This window comes from Oryza glaberrima, chromosome 9 (assembly GCF_000147395.1).
Source record: "Oryza glaberrima chromosome 9, OglaRS2, whole genome shotgun sequence".
Taxonomy (NCBI): Eukaryota; Viridiplantae; Streptophyta; class Magnoliopsida; order Poales; family Poaceae; genus Oryza; species Oryza glaberrima.
In genome coordinates this window covers 637,951-664,669 of record NC_068334.1, presented here as the reverse complement: position 1 = coordinate 664,669, position 26,719 = coordinate 637,951, and the positions used below count along the sequence as shown (strand labels likewise).

At 42.3% G+C, this 26,719-nt stretch overlaps 3 protein-coding genes and 1 long non-coding RNA gene across 5 annotated transcripts; 3 read left to right on the top strand and 1 right to left on the bottom strand.

The window, feature by feature from the left end:
- The first annotated feature begins 1,316 nt into the window (after positions 1–1,316).
- On the top strand, positions 1,317–6,778 carry LOC127784144 (cyclase-like protein 4). Of its 2 annotated transcripts, none has more exons than XM_052311340.1 (6): positions 1,317–1,772; positions 1,910–1,954; positions 4,010–4,082; positions 4,447–4,544; positions 5,004–5,074; positions 6,344–6,778. In XM_052311340.1, exons 1-6 carry the CDS (start codon positions 1,382–1,384, stop codon positions 6,362–6,364), a joined length of 699 nt encoding a protein of 232 aa, XP_052167300.1. In that variant the 5' UTR covers positions 1,317–1,381; the 3' UTR covers positions 6,365–6,778. The 2 variants fall into 2 exon arrangements, with proteins under 2 accessions (XP_052167300.1, XP_052167299.1); XM_052311339.1 differs by having other exon boundaries at positions 6,340–6,778.
- Positions 6,779–9,265: 2,487 nt separating this feature from the next.
- Positions 9,266–12,083, top strand: LOC127783542 (pentatricopeptide repeat-containing protein At1g79540). Its single transcript, XM_052310733.1, has one exon. It carries the CDS (start codon positions 9,396–9,398, stop codon positions 11,778–11,780), a length of 2,385 nt encoding a protein of 794 aa, XP_052166693.1. The 5' UTR covers positions 9,266–9,395; the 3' UTR covers positions 11,781–12,083.
- A 110-nt stretch (positions 12,084–12,193) lies between these two features.
- LOC127784901 (uncharacterized) lies at positions 12,194–17,302 on the top strand. Its single transcript, XR_008019617.1, has 3 exons — positions 12,194–13,545; positions 13,636–13,743; positions 15,517–17,302. It is a non-coding gene; the product is annotated as an uncharacterized LOC127784901 (long non-coding RNA).
- Positions 17,303–17,547: 245 nt separating this feature from the next.
- On the bottom strand, positions 17,548–20,906 carry LOC127784900 (probable LRR receptor-like serine/threonine-protein kinase At4g37250). The gene is made up of 2 exons (XM_052312314.1): positions 18,739–20,906; positions 17,548–18,667 (listed from the first exon to the last, which is right to left on the bottom strand). Exons 1-2 carry the CDS (start codon positions 20,447–20,449, stop codon positions 17,994–17,996), a joined length of 2,385 nt encoding a protein of 794 aa, XP_052168274.1. The 5' UTR covers positions 20,450–20,906; the 3' UTR covers positions 17,548–17,993.
- Between the last annotated feature and the right edge of the window lie 5,813 nt (positions 20,907–26,719).

Sequence of the window (26,719 nt, the reverse complement as noted above, 5' to 3'; positions counted from 1 at the left end):
GGATTGGATGAGTTTTCATGGGCACACAAAGGATTTTCTCTTTTTTTTCTGGAGTATTTTCTTTTTTTTACACTGCTCGACCTTAAGACTGTGTTTGGCTAATAGGTTATGCCCAATGGGAAATGGAAATGATATCTCGTTGGAATGAGGTTGTAGATTATATGAAGAGAAATTGTATCCTATGTTTGGTTTGGTAGATGGAAAAAGAGTGTTTCTATACTAATGACCAAAATACTCCTCCTTGCAATAAGTGGCAGCACATAGACAGATAGAAAGGGGTCAAAATGGCAAGGGGCAACTTGGTAATTTCACCTAGCACTGTATCCACCCCTCAATCCAGCAGGATTACACATCCCATTTCCAATCTATCCAAATAGCAGAAATCTGGAAAAGGGAAATGATATCTATTTCCCACCCTCCTAATCCCATTAGCCATACACAACCTAAACTTAAACCATCTACATGCAATGCATATATGGATCACTAATTATAGTTTACCAAAGTTCAAAGTGAAAATAACTCAGTTCGGACACTGACATGGTCATCCATGATGATGATTAGAATTTTTAAATTAGACCCCTCCCCACTATAGTATAGTACCAAATCGACTCCCTCTTTGAGGCCTTGACGAACGGCGACGGCGGTGTATCCGTCGCTCCTCTTCTTGGAGACGTCGTCTAGGCACCCCCTTACCAAACTTCCCAAGCATTTGGTGCAAGCCCGCTCTAGATTCTTTCCTCTTTTATCGGTGTCCTAGCTTCCACAAGTTAGCTACATCGGAGGGTCTAGGGGAGAGAGCGGTTCCATCTTCTCTCTCACACTCTCTCCCTCAATCCCAAAGATTTGGATAGAGCGTGGTTTTGTGTCGGCTGTAAGGGTCGGTTTTGGGCAGTCTCAGACATATTCCGTTGTTGGCTTAGCAGCGGCCGATCCGGTGTTAGCATTTTTCTAGGTCTGTGTGTTAGTGTGTGGTTGGTGGTCAAAACATTGTTTGTTGGGTAACATGGTTTTCTTCGAGTTTTGTTTGAAATATTTCTAAATTATTTGCTATAAAGCGTGGATATACGCTAGTTATTATTACAAGCAGCTCCCAACAAAAAAAGTCAATAAGAAGTCGGGAATGCAACTATGCAACCAAATTATTTATGTTTTCTCCCGAAGAAAAAGGATGGCAGTACGATCGTAAGCAATGATGCTGAAAAATTGTAGACTTTGGTATCGTCTCAACATCAATCAATCAATCAATCAATTGCAAACTTTTGTTTCCATCCGATCCGATGGCGTACGTGTCTTTAACTAGTAGTACGTGGAGTAATCCTAATTAATTATCTGCAGCTCGATCAAAGTTGGGAAGCAGAATTAATACACACAGTCCATCTCCATGGCACTCACGCCGTTGTTCCTCCTCCTGCTGCTCACCGGCGTTACGGCGGAGCCGGCGCACCCGGGCTACGCGGAGGGCGATGGCAGCAGCTGCGACGTGGCGGCGGTAGCGGTGGCGGAGAGGCGAGAGGAGTTCGACGGCGGGCGGATCGTGGACATCAGCCACTACTACCGGGAGGAGATGCCGGAGTGGGAGTCGGCGGACGGCACCGGCGGCGGGTTCCTGCGGCTGGTGCGGTCGATGCGCAACGGCTCCGACATCGCCAACTTCTCGGAGCTCCGCCTCACGGCGCACTCCGGCACGCACGTCGACGCACCGGGCCACGTCTTCGACCACTACTACCACGCCGGCTTCGACGTCGACACGCTCGACCTCGCCATCCTCAACGGTACGCTTCCTTCATTCCTTCCTTCCTTCCTTCCTAATTAGCCCACACTCATCAACTACACTATAGCTAGCTCGTCAATTATTCAATTAACGTCGTTTTTCTCATCTTTTGTGATTTCTTTTTGTCTGTATGAGCAGGACCAGCGTTGTTGGTCGATGTTCCAAGGGATAGCAACATAACAGGTACTCCCTCCGTTTTTTAATAGATGACGCTGTTGACTTTTTCTCACAGGTTTGACCATTCGTCTTATTCAAAAATTTTATGCAAATGTATAAAATATAAATAACACTTAAAGTACTATAAGTAATAAAACAACTCATAACAAAATAAATTATAATTACGTAAATTTTTTTGAATAAGACGAATGGTCAAACATGTGAGAAAAAATCAACGGCGTCATCTATTAAAAAACGGAGGTAGTATAAATTAATTTCACCCAATGTCATCTGTTTACTTTCTTCAAGTAAGATACTCCTTATGTTCCAAGATAAGATCATTTTTGGCATCTCCCCCTTATCCCAATATAAATTTTTTTTGAGTAATTGTTGCATCGGAGTTTGTGAAAGTAAAGGATAAATGTATTAGGAGTATAAAAAGAGGGGAATAATTGTATTGTTATTTAATAAAGTGCAAATATGCTAGTCTTTATGGTTTATATTGGTATATGTGGATTGAGTGAAAAATAAACTTATTTTGTGACAGAGGTAATACATAAGGCTTGCTTGTAATTTTATTTTACTAGAAAAAAATACCCGTGTGTTGCAAGGGGTGAAGGCTATTTTAATCTTATTATTATACAGTTTAGTTAAGGTGAAATTCACCATGGGAATTTGCTTAGATATATATTTTTTTTAGAAAATCATGAGCTGCACTTAGGAGCCCGATCCTCTCAAGTAATTCGCTTGGGAGTCCTATCGTCTAAAGTTAGCATGCGAGTTTTTTTAAAGAGATTTCTTATACGACTCATTTTGTATTTTCCAAAGCGAACAAACTTAAAAAACCACTAAATATGGATATGTATTTCCAAAAGCGAACGAACTTAGAAACCGACTCATCCACGGATAACGTACCAAAGTATCGGCAAAAACATTTTCAATTTTTATAATAAGTAGAGATAAGTACGTGCACAAATTGCTACCTGTTTTGGTTCAGCATATGTCACCATCATAACATGTAGTCCCTCCGTTCCGTTCCAAAATAAGTAAACTTTTGTGTTGGGATGGAGAAAATATATACCTTTTATTATATCCTCTTACGAGCCAATCTCTGCTGTAAAAGAAAAAAAAATGTAATGCAACTAATAGTTAAGAGTTTTACTTGATTTCGAGTCTCAGTAAAAAATGTTTTCAAGATTTAATAATTATAAAATACAAACTAATAAATATACTTGGCCTAGAGTCACAATTATATTTTATCAAGTTGTGCGATTTAGAGTTTCATCAATTATAAGAGGTTAGTTTTTTAAAGGATAATTTAAGAAATCAATAATTCAGAAATAATAGTACTTTGTTGACTTAATAATTCTAAAATATATAATTAATAAATATTGAGTTGTACCCAGTCTAGAGTCTCAATCATCATTTTTTTCTATGATTTAGTAACTCTGCGGTTTAGAATTTAATAAATATTGAGGTGTGCTAAATTCTTAGTTTGAATTATTGTGTAGTTTCATTTATGATTTAATAGTTCCATAATACATAATAAATTAGTGCTGAGTTGTATTCAATTTAAGTCTCAATCATGGTGTTTTTAAGATTTAATAATTCCAAGATCTGTAATTAATAAGTACTAAGTTTTATAGTTTGGAGTTTCAATTATAGTTTTTTTATTTCATGATTTCAAAATTTGAAATTAGTAATTAATACGTCGTGACTCTTATTGTCTTCCTAGCTAAATGGATGGCTAGATTCATTCATGAAACTGCATTGATCCTAAGAAGCAAAATAAGCTAGAGGGTCCTGCATTAATTGGGAAAAATAGAAAATCTTATGTTATTTTGAGAAACGGAAACAATAGTCCCTGCATTCTACATAACGTAATAGCGGCAATATAAGCAATAGATTTATCTATGAGTGTCAAGTATCAGGAAAGAAAATTACAGTGAATATTAAATTGAAATCATAGATTTCACATCAATTTAGAATAACAAAGAAACTAAATTACCATAATTAATTTATAGCAAAATTGACAAGCATACACTAAAGAAAACACTAAAATGTTCCTTCATGTTCCTGCAGCTAACGTTATGGAATCCTTGCATATTCCCAAAGGAGTTCGGCGAGTTCTCTTTCGAACTTTAAATACAGACAGGTATTGTTATTCCCATGTTGTTTTTGCACACAAAATATATATTATTTAAGGCAAAATACATTTGCATTCACACATATATTTTTACAAAGACAAACCCAACATCATGTTAAAAGGTACCATTGTAATAATGTCGTAAAAAAATATCAGAACAATCAAGTATTAATTCCAAGTATTTCATAAACAAGATATTGAAGGAAACATGTCATTTGCACATATTATTAACCGTAGTATATAGAATGAGGCACTTTGAGTTAGTTAATTTCAACAATATTGTGTTGTTTCTCTGAACTGGTCGTCCAGTACATGGCATCTGAATCAAGTATATATTTAATAAATAATATATTTAATGATTTCTATTTCACAGGAAGCTTATGTGGAAGAAAGAATTTGATACAAGCTATGTTGGTTTCATGAAAGATGGTGCTCAATGGTTGATTGATAACACAGACATTAGACTAGTTGGTATGCTAAATTAAGTTGCTTACTCTTGGTATTTAACTATGGTAGTTCTTTTAAGGTATGTTATTTGCTAATATAGTATTGTTATAAACAAGACACGTTCATGCAAAATACATTTTTTTAATTTACAGTTGCAACCTATGTTTATGTATTATTTTGTCGTGCCATTTTCACCTTTGTTTCCTTAAGTCTGGCACCTTAACTTAGAGCAAGTTTAATAGTAGAGGTAACGCTAGCTATTAGCTAGCTTATATTAGAGCTAATATGTATAATAAATTACCAATAAGTTTAGTTTAATTGTTCCCTTCTCTCTCTTTCTCTCATTATAATTTAATGCATATATCTTAGAGCATGTGTAGAACTAGCTCTCGCAGAAGAACCAACACTTCTCATTTTTCTTTATCTATCTTTCATGTAAGTTTACAGTTGGCTTATAGTTTACTATTATCCTCTCTCATGCAGGCGTTGACTACTTGTCAGTCGGAGCGTTTGATGAATGCATTCCTGCTCATTTAGTTTTTCTTGAGAAAAGAGTAAGATTGTTTTTTAACGTGACATATCTATGTATTATTACTTTGTGTTACTATCAACCGGTCATTTTACCTTCTCTAAGGAATAAAATTTGTACTTTTCGTGACATATATCTCCCCCTTTTGTCGTTACTTGCTTAGCACAACTAAGTTTAGCTCAAATGTATTTTATATTTTCAAGTTGCTTTATAATTTCCTAAATTCCATTATACATCATCCAGGAAATTATTCTAGGACAATTCATCCATATGTTTTTTAGGTATTGCCACTCTGTCTAACTTTGAACAAATTACAATAATTCAATTGGATAGGGATGAAGGTTTTTTTTTTTAACGACTCGCACAAGACGGTGCGAAGTTCGATTGATAGAGAAGGAAAAAATTACAAGATTACAACCCTGGAGGTTCGTAACCAGGAAAAAGAAAAAAACTATACCACCACCCACACGCCGACATCGCCAACACACAAGCCCAGGAGAAGGCTAACACCGGACTGGCCGCCGCTAAGCGTGACCGACCGCCACTAGACCAACAAAGGGATGAAGGTCTATACCCAAGATAAAGATACAATCCCAATATTAAATAGTTCACAGTAATCACTAACGTGCAATTTTACAAAGAAGTACAATTGCTAGCTCTGATATCTGGAACAGAAAAGCTTAATACATAACCCTGTCAACATATCTTAATTGAAAAACAAACATTCAATGTGAATATGAGATGTGGGGCCAGGCCCTCATGTTTATTAATGAGAAATTTTACAATTGTAAACATACATCAGTGTTTTTTAACCTAATGTCAACTTTATTTTACATTTTTTTATATATAGTAACAACTAGAGTTCCACTACTACAAACTGACATTTATAAATGATTATTCTTATCTGCATTTGCAATGTTAAGTATTATATTCTTCTTCCCTAACATTGTTTTAACACAAAATTTATAAAAATGGATGAAAGGGAATAGAGTGTATAGATGATGTTATTTGTGTGCAATGCTTTCAAGGAAAAGAAAGAAAAAATGAGTTGGTTTCAAAGTTACATGATTTTAAGGCCTAAATAACAAGAAGGTGATAATTAAAAGTGAACACACCTGGATCGTAATTTCATTAAGGTAAGAAAGTGATATAGTTTAGAAGAGGCTCAAATAACTAGTATTTTAAGTGAATTCTCGCAGGTTGGAACCTATATATTCTATATTAATTCTTGGGATGTAGATTAATTATGAAGGATGATAGTAATGTCTATATTGTTGCTTTTCAATGTAGGAAGTCATCCTTGTGGAAGCCTTAAATTTAGAGCATGTTACCCCAGGAATATATACCTTGCATTGCTTGCCACTAAGGTTACGTGGTTCTGAAGGTTCCCCGGCAAGATGTATTCTCATCAAGTAACATATGCTTATAAGGTTTATATCGACATCTTATATGTGTTGAAATGTTGAATGGTGTTGATGGTTGTCAAGTCAGATGCATCCACCTAGGACCTATGTATATGACAAACTATGCATAGTATTTGACACATATATATGATTGTAAAATAAGATCATGTTGCCTTCTAACAGGTTAATGTCTGTGCATCTATCAGCTATAAACTTATATATATTACTATTGTAATTGACTACCAATGTAACAGTTGGATATATGACACCAATGCTACCTCCGCAAACAAGGAAGGTTAATAAAAGCCTACTAGCGCAAAACAGAATGCCAATTTGAATCCTCTTTATTTTAATATTTAAGAGGCTATTGCTTGGCAAACCATAGATCCAAGTATCTATTTGCAACAGTATGAGGACCTATGCCTTTGTGCTTCCTTTAGCCATGGACCTTTGGCAGTGCAGTGAGATGTAGTATAGAAGGGGAAAGGGTGAGGAGATGAAGCAATGTTGTAATCGAAATACTTCATAATCTAATCAAAAGACAGATAAGTTGGGGGGGGGGGGGGGAAGGGGGAGCGGTGTGCCAAGTAGGTAGGTGAATTGGAGAGGGTTAAGGAGGCTAAACATTAAAGCGGTAGTGGCAAGTGAAGTAAGGTGTCTAATATGCTCACTAGCATTACAAATGGGTGTTCTTGCGACTTTGATTCTTGAGTTTTATTTTTAAATTATCCTATTTAAGCAGCGGCGAATCCATCGATGGGGCTGGTCGGGGCTCTAGCCCCAACTTCAGCCAGCTATAGCCCATACTCCCTCCGTCCTAAAAAAAGCCAACCTCATACTAGGATGTGATACCTCATAATACAACAAATCTGAACATAATGCTAGTACGAGGTTGGTTTTTTTTTAGACGGAGGAAGTAGGTGCTAACAGGTATCCACATCCATCCACGTGCTCTAGTGAGCCATCACAACAAGAAACAAACAAGTTGGCTTGGGAAGCAGTACTGCCAAGTGCCTGTGGTCACATATATCCAACTGGTTCTTTTATTGTAAGTGCAACTAAATACAAAAAAGGGGAAAAATGTACATTGCACCGTTTTCATATATATATTTACAGTCAACTACAATACTTGTTACTACTATTTTTTAATTCTTTATTTTGAGTTCTTTCGGATATAAATTTAAAATTTGATTGACAATTGATTGCCGTGTACATATAGTTTACTAGCTTTAGCCATGTTCTTTCAGATTTTTAGTTTTTTTTGGGTACTTTCTGTGTAAATGATTATCAAACCGCTAAACATTATGATTTTTTAGAAAAAAAACTTCTTATAGAGAAGTTTCATCAAAATTCAAATAAACAAAATTTAAACTTTATAGTAGTCAACACTTAACTAGACGACTTAATATGTTAATAGTCAACACTTAATATGTTAATTATGAAGCTTATCTAATAAGATGGGTAACTACATATCTGAAACTCTCATTTGAACAAGGCACCGCTCTATTTTCATCTTGGATTCGCCACTGATGTAGCCCTTGATCTCCGCACTGTTGGAGCCACTCCTGTTGTTGAGGGCCTCGATCACTTGCAGCTATAGAGAAATTAAAGAGTCAACCTTGCCATGGAAATTAAGATGGACTAGGTTGTTGTTACCTTAGGGTAAGAAGGAAAAGGTGAGGATTCCAATTATGCAGTGGCGTCAACATTGACCTCCATGGATGGCTTTTGCTCGGAGGGCTTCACAGAGTCAACGACGAAAGCTTCGGTGTAGGAGATACAAGCACCATGGACTGTGACGATCTTCTCGGCAACCTTGTGTTCGGGCTTGTGTCGCTGTTTACGGCCATGCCTGATATTGGCATCCTCGATCAGGCTTGATGGGATCTAGGTGGCGGTAGTAGTTGTCCTGGGACAAGAAAAGTAAGTGTAAAAACACAAGAAACACACATAAATGACCGTTTGCTTGGACACTACAGAAACACATGAATCCGATGATTTTCCTTCAAAATTCACATGCAATAAGCCATTTTATAGAAATTTTATAGCATTAGTAAGCTCCAATCCTTTGTATCAAAGGACCAAATAGAAAAATTTCATATATGATTTGAGTCCTTTGATTCAAAGAGATCCTAATGTGTGAAATTTGTATATTAATGGTTCAAACGCACCTAAAAATTCCTATATATTTATTGTCGTATTCAAACGACAAAAGTTTTTTGTGTTTCTAATTCTATGTTAGAAATTACTATGCATACGATCCAACTGTCCGACTCACATACAGACGAATGAATTTGATCAATGGTTGTAAACAGTTGTAGTGCATATAAACATGTTCTCCTTTGATCTATAGTTGCATGTCTCTAGTTGTACATGAGTTGTACAACTGGGTCATGTATCATCTGTGTTTGTTTCCATATGAATTTCTATCATGTTCTTGGATTTTTCCTATCTCTACGATTTTACAATATACATTCCAAAGTAACCCTGAATAATTTTAAAATCTAATGACTAATCCCACCACCAACTCAATACTAAACTTTCAGTCCTCTTTTTCGAAGTTGCCAAATAGGATGCACAAGATATACATTTTGCCTATTTTTGAAATGTGAATGATGTTTATTTTGTCTAGTTTTACTGTTAAGAGATGTAATTCTAAAACGAACCATTTTTTTTTTAAAATGAAATTTGGATGGAAAGGATACGAACAAGACAGCAGCTGCTGGTTGGGGATCTAATAGAAACGGAGAGAAGGAATTCATTCAAATCAAAGAGTAAAAAACAAATCTTTCAAAGAAGAGCGATCGATTCGATCCATCATCCCCAATCTCGAGCCCCAAGTAAACCCTCTCCTCCTTTCCTCTCCCCGCCGCCGCTACCGCCACCGCCGCCGCCGCCGCCGCCGCGCCGAGCCTTACTCCCATTCCTTCCCTCGATGACCGCATGAGATGTGCGGCGGCGGCACGGTCCTTCCTCCCTCTCCCCTCCACCACCCGCATCCACACCACCGCCACCGCATCGTCTCCATCTCTCGCCGCCGAGCTCGACGCCGCCGACGCCCTCCACGCGCTCCTCTCCACGCTCCCGCCCTCGCTCCCCGCGCTGCTCCCCTGCCTCTCCCTCCTCTCGCCAACCCTCACCCCGCACGCCATCTCGGATGCCCTCCTCTGCGCCGCCATCCCCGCCGCCTCCCGCCTCCGCCTCTTCCTCTTCTCCGCCCTCTCGCCGCGCCTCCGCTCCCGCCCGCTCCACGCCCACGCCGTATCCCTCCTCCTCCGACTCTCTTCCCATGCCGACGAGGCCATGTTCGACGCCCTCGCCGACGCCCGCGCCGCCGGCCTCCCGGCCTCCTCTTCCGCTTTCGCGGCACTCGTCGCCGCGCACTCCTCCGCCGGCCGCCACGCCGATGCCGTCCAGGCGTTCTCCCGGATGGATGAGTTCCAAAGCCGCCCCACCGCCTTCGTCTACAACACCATCCTCAAGGCCCTCGTCGACAGCGGGGTCATCCTCCTCGCCCTGGCTCTCTACAACCGGATGGTCGCCGCCGGCTGCGCGCCCAACAGGGCCACGTACAATGTACTCATGGACGGGCTGTGCAAGCAGGGTATGGCGGGGGATGCGCTCAAGATGTTCGACGAAATGCTTGACAGGGGGATCATGCCCAATGTGAAGATCTACACCGTCCTGCTCTCGTCCCTGTGCAATGCAGGGAAGATTGACGAAGCCGTGCAGCTTCTGGGATCGATGAAGGACAAGGGGTGCCTGCCCGACGAGGTCACTTACAACGCCTTCTTGAGTGGTCTGTGCAAAGTTGGTAGGGTCAATGAGGCATTTCAGCGCCTGGTGATGCTGCAAGATGGTGGATTTGCACTGGGGTTAAAAGGGTATAGCTGTTTGATTGATGGTCTGTTCCAGGCCAGGCGTTTTGATGAGGGCTTTGGCTATTACAGGACAATGTTAGAGCGCAACATCTCACCAGACGTTGTTCTGTATACGATAATGATCCGTGGTTGTGCAGAGGCCGGCAGAATTGAGGATGCCTTATCATTCCTTGATGTAATGAAAAAGAAAGGTTTCGTGCCTGACACCTTTTGTTATAACACAGTGCTCAAGGTTCTATGTGATCACGGTGATCTAGAGAGAGCTCACACGTTGAGGTCAGAGATGTTGCAGAATAACTTGGTCCTAGACTCCACTACACAAACTATCATGATATGTGGACTGTGCAAGCGAGGACTTGTTGATGAGGCAATGCAGATTTTTGATGAGATGGGAGAGCATGGTTGTGATCCAACAGTTATGACATACAACGCACTCATTGACGGATTCTACCGGGAGGGCAGACTGGAGGAAGCTCGTATGCTTTTCCATAAGATGGAGATGGGAAATAATCCGTCCTTGTTCCTTCGGTTGACCCTCGGTGCAAACCAGGTGCGTGACAGTGAGAGCCTCCGTAAACTGGTTCATGATATGTGCCAATCTGGCCAGGTGCTAAAAGCATACAAACTTCTTCGAAGTATAATAGACAGTGGAGTCGTTCCTGATGTTGTCACGTATAACACATTGATAAATGGACTCTGTAAAGCGAGGAATCTTGATGGAGCAGTAAGGCTCTTCAAAGAGCTTCAACTCAAAGGAATTTCTCCTGATGAAATCACTTACGGGACTCTTATTGATGGGCTGTTGAGGGCGCACAGAGAAAATGATGCCATGATGTTGTTTCAGAACATTTTGCAGAGCGGTAGCTCCCCGAGTTTGTCAATCTACAATTCTATGATGAGATCGCTATGTAGGATGAAGAAATTGTCGCAAGCAATCAACCTCTGGTTGGATTACCTGCCGAAAAAGTACAATTTCCCAGTGGAGAGTGAAGTACTTGCTAATGCCCACAAAGAAATTGAAGATGGTTCCCTGGATGATGGAGTAAGGGAGTTAATCAAGATAGATCAAGAATATGGTTCTATTAGTTCAAACCCTTATACCATTTGGCTAATTGGGCTTTGTCAGGTAAGGAGAACTGATGATGCACTTAGGATTTTTCATACTCTTCAGGAGTTTGGCATTGACATCACACCAGCATGCTGTGCCCTTCTTATCAATTACTTATGTTGGGATAGAAATCTAAATGCGGCAGTTGATATTATGCTGTATGCATTGAGTAAATCCATCATTTTGTCACAACCTGTAGGCAACCGCTTACTTAGGTGGCTTTGTATCTGTTACAGAAGGCAGGATGCACAAGCTCTTGCATGGAGAATGCATCTTGTAGGATATGATATGGATGTATATCTCCGTGAGCCTACAAAAAGTTTGTTATACAGTCAATAGAAAAGTCTGTAGTGTTTGTAGGACTACAGAGCTGCCCTGAAGAGGGATGCTGATGTTTTTGTTCTGTACCAATTTTCTAAGGAAGAAAGCAAAATAGGGTGTTATTTACTGATTTCTTAGCTCTTGCAAGGGATTTTGTAACCATCAGTTGAGTTGTAACTTCAATAATGAGTCAAATTTTTTGATGTTCCACAGTCTATCATAGACCTCTTGTTGATCCGGTACAATTAATGTGCTGTTACTCAGTAGGCTGAGATATTTGCATTCTACTACCTCCGTTTTAGGTTATAAGACTTTCTAGCATTGCCCACATTCATATAGATGTTAATGAATCTACATGTGTCTAGATTCATTAACATCTATATGAATGTGGGCAATGCTAGAAAGTCTTATAATATGAAACGGAGGAAGTAGTAAATTTCACATGTCTCAGCTGCAACAAGAATGCAATACGTTCTCTTGTAAGCTCGGGATAAACAAAATGTTGATCATAATATTTAAAGTTTTTAGTTATGCTTTTTCATTGATCTTGAGCTATTCTTTGTATGCGATAGACATCATCGGTTTTTCCCTATTTATTATCCTCTTTGTGTGGGTCTTTGTATATCGTCTTGTCATTCTGGAGGTGAAAATGGGCTGGTAGTGTAAGTTGCAGCCTTGCAGGTAAAACATTACTTATATGATATTGTTTCCCCTGCTTCCGTATTTTATTGTGAAAATTGCACATAACCTGTATATGATATTCTTGTTTCTTCTGTTCTAATCCGCAGTTTCTTTTTCATATCTTTATCCATGAATCTTAAAAGTTGATGGTGTTCTCAATCAATTTTTTCAGGTATGTTCAATCATTTTGAAACAGAGCTACATATCTAATGCCATTAATATTTTTCGGTACTTGTTGTATGGTTAATGGCATTCAATTAAGAAAATAACCTAGAAGAACTTGATGAATTACAAGCAAATTACTGAGTGGTTAATGGTTATATCCAATATTAGTTCTTAGTCAAGTTTTTTAAGGCCCTGTTTGGAAGACATGAATTTACATGTCTACAGGAAGTTCCCATGCCCCAACTCCCAGATGGGGCCTAAATGTCACATACAGATGTCAGGGTTTTTCTTGCCTTGATTTCCCCTGAACTGATCAACTAAATCTGACTGTTGATCTAGCTTTTTGATGTGCCATTTAATTGAATGTTGGAATGTTGCACACTTGCACCTTGTATATACAGCATCATATTTGTGTAGAGGAGTATCGTTTATTACCACTACATAGTAGTTGTGTGGTCAATGGTCTAAAGAAATTGTGATTGTATAAAATCAACTAAAAAACATAAAAAAGAATTGATTAGTTGCAACCAAGTTATTCAGTGTTCAATGGAATATTAGAGTTTAATCCATGACATACCTTTTGATTGTACTTAACTGAGCTACTTGTTCTGGTTACCAATGTAGTTTCTGGAGGTGACAAAGAATATTCTATGAAGGACCACAAGTCACATGCCTATGATGTACATCATACCATACCATAACCTTCATAATATGGTATAAACCTTTACATTATTTAACATCCAAGGGAAGTTGAAATGAGACATTGCTCCTTCTATACAGCTATCATTAAGACATCTGCACTATAGAGCATGCAATGTATTAGGACATTCAAATGCTTTTGTGATATTTGAGATGTGCAAATACTCTGTTTCTCGAATTACAGGCCTTCTCAAGCATCTGACAGCCAATTGAATATTTGGACAAAGAGTACCCCTGTGTAAGTTTTTTTGTTCCTTTTAGTTCAGATGGATAACTCTAACATATAGTTCCTTTTCTAACATGGTCTTTGTGCGTCTGCTCTTTACAGATGAGGACCCTCTCATATCTCAGAATTTTATTTAGTGTGTTCTTGGATATCAGGAATCAGAAGCTTAGGATGATCGGGAAGGCAACCTGATTATAGCTGCAGATAAAGGTGATAATCTTTATAAATTGTTGCATTCTATAACTAATTGTTTGCTTGTTGGCTTATAAGTCGCTGCTGGAATTGAATTTTAAAACTTGATTTTTAAGTTGGTTGTGAAGTGTTTTCATAGTTTTCTATTTTCCAGCCACGGCTTTTGAACCGCCAAGAATAGACGGATAAAGGTCTTACCCTAATATTTTTGGTTGCTTCATTTATTTTCTTTACGGCTTATATGATTTCTATAGCTATTGCCTATTAAATTGTGGCCATCTACTCCCTCCAGTTTGGATTGTCAATAAAGCCTGTCTCTGGCATATACTTGATGGCTTGTACTCTTAGTGAACCAAGCCCCAGCTTGGCTTGATTAGGCTCAAATACATATGTGTTTGTAAATTGAGCCTTATCGGGTTACGTGCAAGCTTATCTGAGCCTATTCTATACTCACACAGCACAGTATTGCCTTATTGAGCCAAGATCAAACCTATTACCTATTCAAGCCTACAATATATTATATTGCATAAAAAAATATTATATAATTGCATTGATGAAGTTATTCAAGGTTCAACTGAGGTCAGCTACTCAGCTCGAACCACCGACTCATTGCTCAGGTCAGCTTGCTGACATCCTTTTCTAAACCCTGTCCTATTGGGGTTTTTTTGAGTCCTTTTGAATCTTTCCCTCCTCAATATAATGATGCGCAGCTCTCTTGCGTGTTCAAGAAAAAAAAAAGCTTGCTGATGTCCTTTTCTAAGTGTAACCAAACTTTATAAACTTTAGCTATTCTACAAAAAATTGAATTGGACATAGAAATGAAATGCTAATGTATGCCTCAAAAAGTTCTTTCATAATATTTATAATTGTATCACATGTTACAAATATTTTGTAAGAGAAACTAGAAAACATGTGTGTTGGAAACTATGTTGATGCTCAAAATCTGCCCTTTTATGAGAGAGAGTATGTGGTGGGAGTGGGACATACTTACATGGTGTAAACCATTGCTAGCTGTCTATTTAACCTCTTCTATAGGGTGTTATCTGCATTGTTCCTGTAGTTGCCTTGGGTACATGTTGGCCCGTTGCCTTGGGTACATGTTGGCCCATTGCAATCCAAGTACATTTGCCATAACATGATATATGATGAGCCCTTGTTTGGGTTAGGGGTTAGGATTTCTTCCCATCCACCAACCCTCATACCCACCTAGGCCCCCAGTAGCCTGAGCCTGCTACTGCTGGTCCAGAGCCCATTCTCCTTTGCTTTGCTTCACACGCGTGTGCACGCTGTCTGCTCCATGGGCACGGGGCTATGTCACAGGACAACACCAGATGTGGGCACACTACCTGGAGCTATGAAATTTCCTCAAAAGCTTTTTAAAAAATAGTCATATGTAGGGGAGGTGAATAGTACAACCATAAAAAATCTCTAAATAAAAAATATAATTTCGTTTGTAACAACAAATAAAGAATCGCACATCCTGAATGCAGTTTGCCAATTCCATATCTCAACCAAAATCGAGTTTGCACTTATAATTCTACATATGTTGTTTTTCTGAAAACTTTTATAGAGTGGTTTCCATGGTTTGTACCGTGGTAGCTTTCATCATATATTTTCATCAACTGTTGCTGGAGTGTTTCTGTCCTTGATGAACATTTTGATTTACGATCGTTTTGTGGCATGGCATCATCCGGAATCCAGTTTAAATGATGTTTGTTTATAAATTTTCGTTTTATGCATTGATGTTATTTCTGTTAACTAATTTTTAAACCTTGGCACTCATTGGGTCAGGTATTGCCCTTGGCTACAGCAAGAATAAAGGAGCCAGTCAATCTGGTAAACAGGTAAGTTTAGTTTTGAAATGGGGAATCAAATTTGGTTTCATTGTTCTGGAACACTGTAGTATTAATTACAGATTCAACTTGATGCTGATAAAAAGTTACAAAATTAGCAGTTTAGCACTAACAGCAATTATACACTAAGAGACTAACTAAAGGGGTGGAAACCTAATATTACTATGAGCATTTACTCGAAAGCGCCTGGCTCTATTCGATGGCCATGCCGCCATTTTTGTTACTCTTGTTCTCGCCTCCTCCTGACGTGCCCTAGCATTCTGATGGAGCAGCAAAGTATTTATCTTTAGGCATGCTTGTTAGTGCTACACATTACAGTAGTGTTATTTTTAGAAGAAATGAACTTCCCTTCCTTCCTTATGGTACTAACTGAAATGCAAAATATTGTCTGGTGTTTCTTGACATCGTGATTACACTTGTAGTGTAGATCGATTTTTTTTCTTCAAATATGAATCCTCTGTCTAATGATAGCTGTGAAATCCCTAGTGATGATTGGCCTCTTTCTTGATGTTCATTAAGATCATTTAAATGTGCCACCACGTTGTATTTATTGACCAGTGTCACTGTCAACTGGTCACAATTGTTTGAAACAATTTAGATTTGGAACTTGGAATACAACTTCTGAAATGGAGACAAGTGCTAAGATTTCAACAGGTCAGTTGGCCTAATCCACTATCTGTTGACCCCATAGAAGAAAAACCCTCCAATTCTGCTGTATGAAAGTAATACACGCTGACAAAAGAGGTTCTATTTGCCGAATCTTCTCCCTTTTCCATTTAGCAAATGCCCTGCTCTGTGCATGCTTGTGCTTTCCCACTTGACAAATGGCAATTCGATCTTAGTGGTAAGCATAAAAACTAAACCAAGCATTTTTGTCGTCAATATTATTACTGTAGTTTTAGAACATTGGAATAAACACAGCATAGCTGGATTGTATCTAGCTTATCCAAACAGTAGATGGTCTGTGTTTGAGAAAAAAAAAACTACCAAAATGCCTGTGTTTTTGGATATCCATAGACTTACGTATGTTTTGATTTTTGACCATTGTTTTGCATAACAGGTAGAAAGTGTTTAATCTTATAAGATCATCCTCAATGAGGGCTGTAATGACGTTCTTTTCATGTTATGTATTTATGTTCTTTTGTATTATTATTATCCAATAAACTTAACAAAACTACACTTTATAATTAGAATAAAAAGTAGTAGTTTCACAAGACTTGATGCATAATCCTTGGCTTTGTTTGAAAAAAAATATCAAACAACTGCATTTGCAAGTAATAGTTTGGCAAGACTATACCGTTGGTAGCACATTGTTTAACATAAGTAATATGTTAATTATATTTTTCCCTAAAAGTATAGTTTCATAAAACAGCTTGCAAGTAAATAAAAGTGCAGTTTGTGAAGCTATCTGTAGTGTGTGATGTTTTTTGGGGGGCATTAGAGGTGTAGTTTCTTTTAACATATTTAGCGTAGTTTTATTTGTATTGTGAGCATGAAATAGGGCAGGTGGTTTCACTTTTACCAAGATCTCCAAAGTAATCTTTTCATCATTTTCATAATGTGTAATGGTACGTGAAGGTAAACGTTACACAGCCAGCAAGAGGAAGCATATATTAGTATAAACTGTATGCAAATAAAGAAACAAATGACACATGAGTACGTACAAGGTGCAGCTAGGGAGTGGGCACATTTTGTTCCTATGTGCGTGGTTGGTGCCCATCTCCCAAGTCCCAAACACCATTTGGAGTTTTCTCACACAAACAGAATATTTCTGGGATCCCTTGTCTGCATTTGCATCAAGAGATGGTCACGGGTGATGCTGCACTGCAATTGCATGTGCATATGCTTGTGCTTGCTCTCTCTACCTAGTTACTATGTTTGTTCTTTTTATTAATCCTGAAATGTATATTGCTACAAGAAGAGAAAGAAAAAAAAAGGTGTATATTGCTACAAGAAGAGAAAGAAAAAAAAGGTTAAGCAGCAAAGTATTCATGTAGTTCAATTGAATAATACATCAGAAATTGATTAGCACCAGTTGATTGCTAATTTCAAGGTTTGGAGGTAGAAAGAAATTAGTGAAAAAAAGCAGCAAAGCTTTGATGTTGACAACAGAATGCTTTGATGCTTTCTAGGTTTGATGTTGTTGGTCCCAAATTGCTCTGCTCTTAGCTAGTACTTCATGCATATCATGGCCATATGCAAATGAATAATCAACTCATATTAACAGGCAAAGATAATATGATGGTATGAACAAAACACACCAATTCCTTTCAGAAATTGGGCTGGAAAACCATGGCAAAACCAACAGCGAGCAAACTACTACATGCATGGTGCAAAGCATCAAGAACTCAACAAGTTTACAGGTTTGGGACATGGAGGAGAAAAAAGAGATGAAGAATGAACGGCGTGCGTGCGTCACTGAGCCGACGACGACGGCGACGGTATCCTGTCCATCGCCGCCACCACCTCCTTCATGGACGGCCTCTTGTGCGGCGCCATGGCGCAGCACGCGAACCCCAGCCGGAGGCAGCTCGCCAGCGCCTCCTCCCTCCCGGCCATCTCCCCGCGCAGCGCCGCGTCGGCCAGCCGGAACACCTGCTGCCCGCTCTCCTCCGCGGAGCTCCACTGGCAGAGCTCCAGGCTCGTCAGCGCGCGCCCGGCGACCAGCTCGAGGAGCACCATGCCCAAGGAGTAGACGTCCCACTTGGCGTTCGCCTTGGGGTTCTTCACGCCCTCCGGCGCCTGGTACTGCGCCACCGCTGTGTCGCCGGACCCGGACGGCCCCGCCAGCGGGCTCGCGCCCGGCGGCGGCGACAGGTCCGGCAAGCTCTTCGCCGACCGCTTGCTCCCGAACCGCCCCGCCCCCGCCGCAGCCGCCGGCTTGAGCGTGTCCCCGCCGCGGATGAGCCGGTGGATCCCGAGGTCCGCCAATAGCGGCTCCATGTCGGCGTCGAGCAGGATGTTGCTGGGGCGGACGTTGCCGTGCACGAACTTCTTGTCGTGGAGGAAGGCCAGCCCTCTCGCCACGCCGCGCGCGATGCGCAGCCGCGAGCTCCAACTCAGGCTGATTGGCGACGACCCCGTCTTCCCTGAAGTGCACAAACGCGAGTTAGCAACGCGCGACGCGGCGGCGGCGGCGATGGCGATGCTTTGGGCTTACTCTTGACGGAGATGTTGGCGAGGCTGCCATTGGCGGCGAAGTCGTGGATGAGGAGCATCTCGTCGGGTCCCCAGTAGAAGCCGCGGAGGCGGAGGATGTTGGCGTGGCGGAGCCTGGCGATGGCGCGCATGTGGGCGTCGAACTCGCTGAACCGCCTCACGCCGGCGTCGTCGCTGCCGATCCTGCGCACCGCCAGCACGGCGCCGTCGGCCAGCACCGCCTTGTACACGATGCTGCTGCCCGCCGCGCCCAGGATGTACGCCGACGCCTTCAGCAGCGTCTCCATCTCCAGCTCCACCTCGCCGTCCACCGTCACCAGCACCGCGCCGCCGCCGCCGTCCTTGCCCTTCTTGTCGTCCGTCTTGGCCTTGGCGGCGACGACGCCCTCCTTGGACGCCGACGTGTCAGTCACCTCCTCCGTGCTGTCGCTCTCGTCTCCGGCCTTCTTCCGCAGGCAGCACGACAGGCTCCGGCCGATGCCGTCCGGCGACTCGTCGGGCTCCGGCTTCTTGAACACGACGCCCATCCTCTGCTTCGCCGCCTCCTCCCGCTGCCTCTTCTTCCTCACCTGGTACACGTACATGAACACCACCACCAGGACGGCGATGCCGGCCACGTCGCCGGCGGCGATGGCGATGATGGTGGCCATCCTCATCCTGCCCTGCTGGCCTGATCCTGACGCCGGCGCTCCGGTGTCATCGCCGGGCAGCGCCTCGGTGGGGTTCTTGGGTATCGCCGCGATGGCCGGCGGCGAGCGTGCCGTGCCATTGATGGGTGGATCCGCGGCGGAGGCGCAGAGGCTGTCGAGCGGCCTCCCGCACAGCTCGGCGTTGCCCGCGAACGCCGTGGGCCTCTGCACGGTGAAGGGCGCCAGCGTGGGAATGGCGCCGGTGAGGTTGTTGTAGGAGAGGTCGATGGTGACGTTGGGCGGCAGGCGCGACGCCATCTCCGGCGGGATGGCGCCGGCGAGGCGGTTGGAGGAGAGGTTGACGTAGCGCAGCGCGGCGCCGCCGAAGTCCGGCGGGAGCGTGCCGTTGAGGAGGTTGGAGCTGACGTCGAGCACCTGCAGCGCCGGGAAGCCCCCGACGGGGAGCGCGCCGGAGAAGAAGTTGTTGGCCAAGGAGACGGCGGTGAGGTTGGGGAGCAGGGTGAGGTTCGCCGGGATGGGGCCGGAGAGGGCGTTCCCGGCGAGGTTGAGCGCGCGGAGGCTGCGGAGCTGGCCGACCTGGTCGGGCAGGGCGCCGTTGATGCCGTTGCCGGCGAGCGAGAGCACGCGGAGCTCCGGCGCGCGCAGCAGCTCGACGGGGACGGTGCCGTTGAGCGCGTTGCCGGAGAGGTCGAGGTGGCGGAGGTGCTCGATGAGGCCGAGCTCCCTGGCAATGGGGCCGACCAGCTGCGCGTTGGGCAGGACGACGCTCACCACCCTCGCTGCCTCCGACGCCGACGACGACGGGAAGGCCATGCAGACGACGCCGTTCCAGGCGCAGGGCGTGTCGTCGGAGTAGCCCCAGCCGGCGAGGGAGGCGAGCGGGTCAGCCAAGAGCGAGAACTTGAAGGAGAGGAGCAGCACGCCGTCCTGGTTGAGCGCCGCCGCCGTCGGCTGGGTCATATGGCCGGCGCCAAGGAGGAGGAGGAGCAGCAGCAACGAGATCGCCATGGACGACGACATGGAATGGAGATGCCAATGGCATGCATGGAGATTTGAGGGCATAAGAAGGGAATGAGGGTTTTGGATTGGTTAGGGATAGTAGGATGGTAGTTCACCAAAAACTCTCTTCTTGTAAAGAGGGAAGGAAGAGAAGATGGTTGGATAGATAGCTAGGCTCTACTCACTCTAGAGTGAGTGAGTGAAGTGGGAGTAGTAGTAGATCCCCCCCTCTCTCTCTCTCTCTCTCTCTCTCTCTGTGGGGCTCTGTCTGACTAAAGTAGTATCAAAAGGGGTCTGTCTGTCTCTGCCCCTCTTTCTATGTTGTCAAAAGGGGTTATGAGGGATGAAAGGGAGTGTTCAATCATGCAAGAATGTGAATGAATAAATGAGTGAAATGGATAGCTCATCATCACCCTTTAGAGCAAGTTTAATAGTATCGCCGGGCTGAAAATTTGTACATGTAAGTAATAGACGGTACTAATAGATGATACGTATAATAACTAGTTGCTAAGTTACCTACCCACACATCCCTAAGCAGTTGATTTTTATTTTTTTAATGAGACTTGTTTCTTTCTACCCAATCTTTGATGGAGCAATGGTTAAGTCATTGGGCAAAAGCTAGGACTGAGGACTGGTTCTCAGGACTTACATCGTTTCCTGTGCTGGAGCTCGGCGATTGCATTAGCACCCACTGCCTTCTCTCTCCGGTTTTCTCTCTCTTCCACCTATGATTTCTATGATGTGGATGCTTGTGTCGCCGGCTTATCGTACTCTATTATACCTGCTCTTAGTGGATATCCATGAATTGAATTGAATGATTCCTAGTGGTATCAAGAAATTTTGAGGCTGTTGTGGAATTGGCATGGTGAGGTTGTTTGTTTGATGCTAGATGCTTTTGTTTGCCAACTTTTGGGCCCCCACATGCATGGATGGATGGAGTTGTTTTTTTTTTTTTAAAAAAAAGAATGGGGCTGATGGATGGATGAAGGATTGGGGGTATTGGTAAAAAGGTGCATGCCAGCCAGCCAGTTTTGGTCTGGTATACTTTGGTCCAATCCATTGCCAAGGGGTGGCCTTTCACAAAGAGAGAGAGAAAAAAAAGAGAATAGGATATGGCTGAATCATGAAAAGGGGTATGCATACAAGCATGCACAAAAGTAAGCTATTTTGTCCATGAAAAGGCAGGGAGTCGACCTGTGACATATATATGTTGGGTCCTGTCTTCTGTCACTTGTGTAACCCTTTTTGTTTTCCCCTGATCGAACGCTCGAAGCGTGTGCATTTTGTATCACTGTGTATGTATGTGTAGGGCACAAGCTGAAAGCATGTAAATATATATGTAGACCAGGACTAGAATAATTTCACAAAATTGCAAGTTAGCTGCACAGGAGCCCAACTCCTCGGCTGCAAATAGAATCATCATCGTCTTGTAGGTCTCCTTTGGATTGAAGAAATTTTTGCTCCCTTTGTCTCAAAAGTATGATGCTATTAATTTAACACATAATGTTTAACCTTTCATCTTACTTAAGAGAAATATTTAAATATCATTTATTTTGTTGTGATTTGTTTTATCATCAAAGAAATATAATCTTAACTTATATTTTTACATATTTATACTAAATTTTTAATAAAACGAATGATCCAATGTTATGAAAAAAATTAATAGTGTAATATATTTTAGGACAGATGTAGTACGAAATACGATGGAATTAAATCCTTCCAAAAGTTTTGCTTTGAGAGCCTTTAGATGGTAGAATTGATTCATATGAATTTCATGGGATAGGGGAATTTCCTTTGTATTTTTAATTTGATTGAAAACCTTAGAAATCTTGTAGGATTCTAATCCTATAGGATTTTTTTCTATATGGTCCTTTGAAATAAAATGATTGAAAACTGTTGGATCCTATGAAATTCCTAATTAGGCCTCCTTTGATTCATAGGAATTTCATAGGAAAAATATAGGATTTAGGATTTGGCACTGTAGCAGCCTTTGATTCACATGATTAGGGCACAGGAAAGTTAGATGAAGTTTTCCTTTGGAACTTATTTTCACGGGGAAAACATAGGAAAAGAAAACATCCATCCTAATCTCTTTTTTCCATGTAGGATCTAGGTAAATGATAGATCTGTGCATCATTGTTGTTCTTTTAGAAGAAAATGTACATTGCGATATTATGAATAAGACCAAAATGACATGTATTAATACACTTCCTAGCATTCCGTTTCCTGTGAAATTCCTATACCCTTTCAAATGACTAGTAACACAACTTTCCTATGTTTTACAATTCTCTATTTTTACCGTTACATTCCTACAAGATTTATGTATTTTTCCTATTCCTATGTTTTTTTATCCTACGTTTCAAAGGAGTCCTAAGGATCAGCTCAGTTCATATAAGTTTTGGAGGATTTTTAACATGAGGTCCAACCTTATGGAAAGTTTCCTATGAGTTTATCTCTTATCTAATTCCCATGTTTTTCTAGTGGTTCGATCAAGCGATCATTTCTGTATTTTCATGTGTTTTACAATACTTTGTTTTTTTAGTATAATTCCTTACAAAATCCTATATTTTTCATATTCTTTTGTTTTCTCAATCCTTCGATTCAAATGGGCCCTTAGAGGAATTCTACCAAGAGTTCTAACTTTGTGTTTTCAATTCCTTTGAATGTCTCAATATGCACCTTTGAATCAAAATCCTAGAGAAATGAAATCCTCCAAAATTTCTACAATTTTCCTTTGAATCAAAAGGGGGCCTTATCTCTGTTTCTCTCCCTCCTCTCACTAGTAAATCAATATACAGTTTTAAAACTTCCTGTACTTTTCATGCCTGTACTTTTCATGTGAGACACACAAATATCTACCTTGTACAATTCCTGCAGGATTCAATAAGCCATGACATCCTGATCTCCTTTGCTTTTAAAATTCTAGCGTTCCAAAGGAGCCCGTAGTATAAAATTTAGGCCAGAGGAAGTGTTTGGAGAGGGCTCCAGCCAAACTTGAGGCTTTATATATATCGGTGTAAGTTTATTCTAGAATTGTCACGAAACAATAGCTGATCAAACTGCTATTGAAATCAAGCTGTTGAATACGACAGTTGTAATTTTGTGGGAAATGTCAAGCTCCTGAAACAACTACTATACTACATACAATCTGGACCTAGGAGTGCACTAGTTCAGTTACGTACACCCTAGTGCATATATATACTCTCATGTTTCATAATTCTTACATGTTTTAAACAAGGTCAAGATTAAATAATTAAAACTTTAACTATCAATAACCTTTATAGTTTGAAGACATTTGACACGATGTATAGATTAGTCTAAAAAGTACTTTAATAATAAAATTACACATTTATTTAATTCTGTTATACTATAATAGAAAAAATTATAGTTAAGACATTTCATGAGGATCGTGTTATTATCTAAAACGTAAACAGAAAGAAGTAGTAGTACATTTGTAAGAATACGATGCCCTGGCAACAAATTAAAAAGATGGAGTGAGAGTGATATGTGAATGAACTGTTCTAAAGAAAGAGAAAGTGAATGAACGGAATACACATATTCAGACTTAAGATTTTCCGCTCTTAATTTCTTGAGAATGGAGCAGAGTCGGCAGGCACACATGTGAGTCAACAGTAGTGGAGGTGTGGCCTGTGGAGTTTTGGGCTGTGAAGGTCATTGACTCCAACAGTTTTTCAGAGGGTGCATGCAATGGGCAGTGCAGGGCTGCAGGCTCGGTATCAAAAAGGACTAGTCCAGCTTTGTCTTTGTCCAACCAAATGTACATAAAAAACTATATATAGATTTGTGAATGGAGGCAGGCAGCCAACGCAAGAGGCAAGGGCCATGCCATACCTGCCTGCCTTGTGGGCTCATCCTTCCCTATCGAGGATCTATCCTCTGTAGTTATATGTGCAGTTAACACTTATATTAGTATCACATAACAGGGGTGTGTTTAGTTCCACACCAAAATTGAAAGTTTAATTGAAATTGAAACGATGTGACGGAAAAGTTAAAAGTTTATGTGGGTATAAAAGTTCGATGTGACGTTTTTAGGTTCAAGGTTTGGAACTAAACTCGGCCTAGGCTGAATCGACGGATCACAACTAGTGGGCTCAGCTAGCTAAGGTAGGGTTTATTATTTTGGTTAAGTTAGCATAGAATGATGGAAGCAGTACCACTGCTGCGTTAATGTAAGAGCAAATTACTTGTGTACCCTGAAAACTCACTCAATCCCTTTCATACCCCTAAAATTTACCCGATCCCTTCTATACCTCTGAAATTTTAACTTGATCCCTTCCATGTCCCTACCGTTACATTTTCCTTTATTTCGCTACTACGTTTGGTTGCAAATGTCTTTTTTGCCCTTGATGTTTTAGGTTTGAATATAAGTTTGAAAAACGATAGAAAATTTTGTTTGAGTGCACAGTATGTGCATTTTATGAAACTAATGAGACTAAATAATTTGTGCAGAAAATTTTGACATAAATTTTGCAAATAAAACAAATGTAATAAATTAAAATTTTTATTTGAAATTTTAATAGGACAATGGATATTTTTTATCGAAAGCATTCATTAAAAAATTATTGTGAGCATTGGTAGTCCTATCTTTGTATCAGTGCTCCTCATTTTTATGACTTTTCTTAAAAATATATACATATTTTTTATTTCTTTATCTAAAAATAAATTTTGTGATAAATAATGCATCGCACAACAAACTCATAACTATAATAGTCTCATGCGACAGACTTTACGTTTTTAATAATGTAATTCATGATTTTCTATGTTTATCCAAAGGGTAAAATGGTCATTTTTATAGAAATTAGACGGTCAACTGACGGGAGGGGTATGGAAGGGATCAAAATCAAATTTTAGGGTATACAAGGAAGGAAGCGAAATTTAGGGGTATAGAAGGGATTAGCTAAAATTTAAGGGGTGTAGAAGGGATTTTCTCTTAATGTAATGTTGCCGTGGAAGGCGGTGCCACATATCCTATCAGACAGTGCTATGGTCTCGGAAGAGAGAGGATGAAATAGGGAATGGGCCTTGTGCATCCTCCGTCCATATATTAACTATTGCATGCCCTCAATGCTCAAGCTTGCCTCCCCAAGTCTTCCTTGGAGAAATTATTCGAAAACTCTTGCGTCGCCCTCCCCAGGGGCGGCTCGGGAGGCGACGACCCGGCCGCCCCCTCTCCTCCTCCTTCCTCCTCCGCCTCGCCGCTGCCCGAGCGGTCGCCGGCAAAACCGTGCGGCTGCAAGGACGGCAACGGAGGGGCCTCTTGCGGACCTCGCTCTCAGGCGGCCAGGGGACCCGCCAACGGTGGCGGCAGTGGTGGCGACCGCCAGATCCATGCCGCTCTGGCTAGATCTGGCGGGGTGGTGGGTGGCAGCGGGGATAGCGATTGCAACGGAAAAGGCAGGGGCAAGCTGCGCCGGGCGGCAGTGGCTAAAGGCGCAAGGATGGCGACGGCGGCGGGTATGGGCAGCGGGTGCGAAGGTGGCGGTGGTAGAGTCTGCGACCCTGGGCATCCCCGGATCTGCGTCGGCCGCCGCCGGATCTAGAGCCAGGCGCGGGGCAGGAGGCGGTAGGCCACGGGGATGCAGTGGCAGTGCGCAGATGGCGGGGGCAGGTGGCGGGAATACAGCCATGCAGGCGTCAGTGGGAGCAGAGGAGGCGCTGTCGTTGGCGGCGTTGGTGGACGCTGCGCGTGGAGGCACGGCCGGCAGCATGCTGGCCAGCGCGACGCGTTCGGCAGCGGGAGGTCGGCGGCTAGCTTCATGGAGGCCGGCTTGGCGGTGTGGAGTTGTGGTCGGCGACATGGATGTGTGACCAGCCATGGCGGCGAGGTCGTCGCGGCACGTGGGGGCGCAAACGGCATGAGGGGACCAACAAGGCGCGAAGAGGTGCAACTGGTGCGGAGGCCGATGAGGTGCGGCTACCTCGCGGTCGCGGCATAAGGAGACGCGGCGGAGGCCGGCGCGACGTGGGGAGGTGCGGTCGACGCAGTGGGAGGCGAGGTCGGCAGAGGCGGAGGCCGGCGATGTGCGTGCTGGTACGGCAGAGGCGCGGGTGGTGGTGACACATGAAGGCTGGCCGGCGGGGGGCGCCAGTGCAATGGCGCCCATGCGCCGGCGGTAGTTTAGATGGTGGTGGAGCAATGGTGCATCAACTGTGGATAGGCAGGCGGAGGACTGCGGGTGATAGCCCAGCCTGGCTAGCAACAGTGGCGTTTATGCGTCACTCCCCTTCTGAGGGTGCTATCGTGCCTCTAGTGGGGTGTCTGGGTGAAAACCTAGTCTTGATTCTCTTTGAGACCTCGACGGACGGCGATGA

Coding starts and splice junctions, on each gene's coding strand:
- LOC127784144 (XM_052311339.1), top strand. CDS start 1,382: ATGGCACTCACGCCGTTGTTCCTCCTCCTGCTGCTCACCGGCGTTACG. Junction 1,955..4,009: donor AAGGGATAGCAACATAACAG/GTACTCCCTCCG, acceptor ATGTTCCTGCAG/CTAACGTTATGGAATCCTTG. Junction 5,075..6,339: donor TAGTTTTTCTTGAGAAAAGA/GTAAGATTGTTT, acceptor TTTTCAATGTAG/GAAGTCATCCTTGTGGAAGC.
- LOC127783542 (XM_052310733.1), top strand. CDS start 9,396: ATGAGATGTGCGGCGGCGGCACGGTCCTTCCTCCCTCTCCCCTCCACC.
- LOC127784900 (XM_052312314.1), bottom strand. CDS start 20,449: ATGCCCTCAAATCTCCATGCATGCCATTGGCATCTCCATTCCATGTCG. Junction 18,668..18,738: donor CGCCAACATCTCCGTCAAGA/GTAAGCCCAAAG, acceptor TGTGCACTTCAG/GGAAGACGGGGTCGTCGCCA.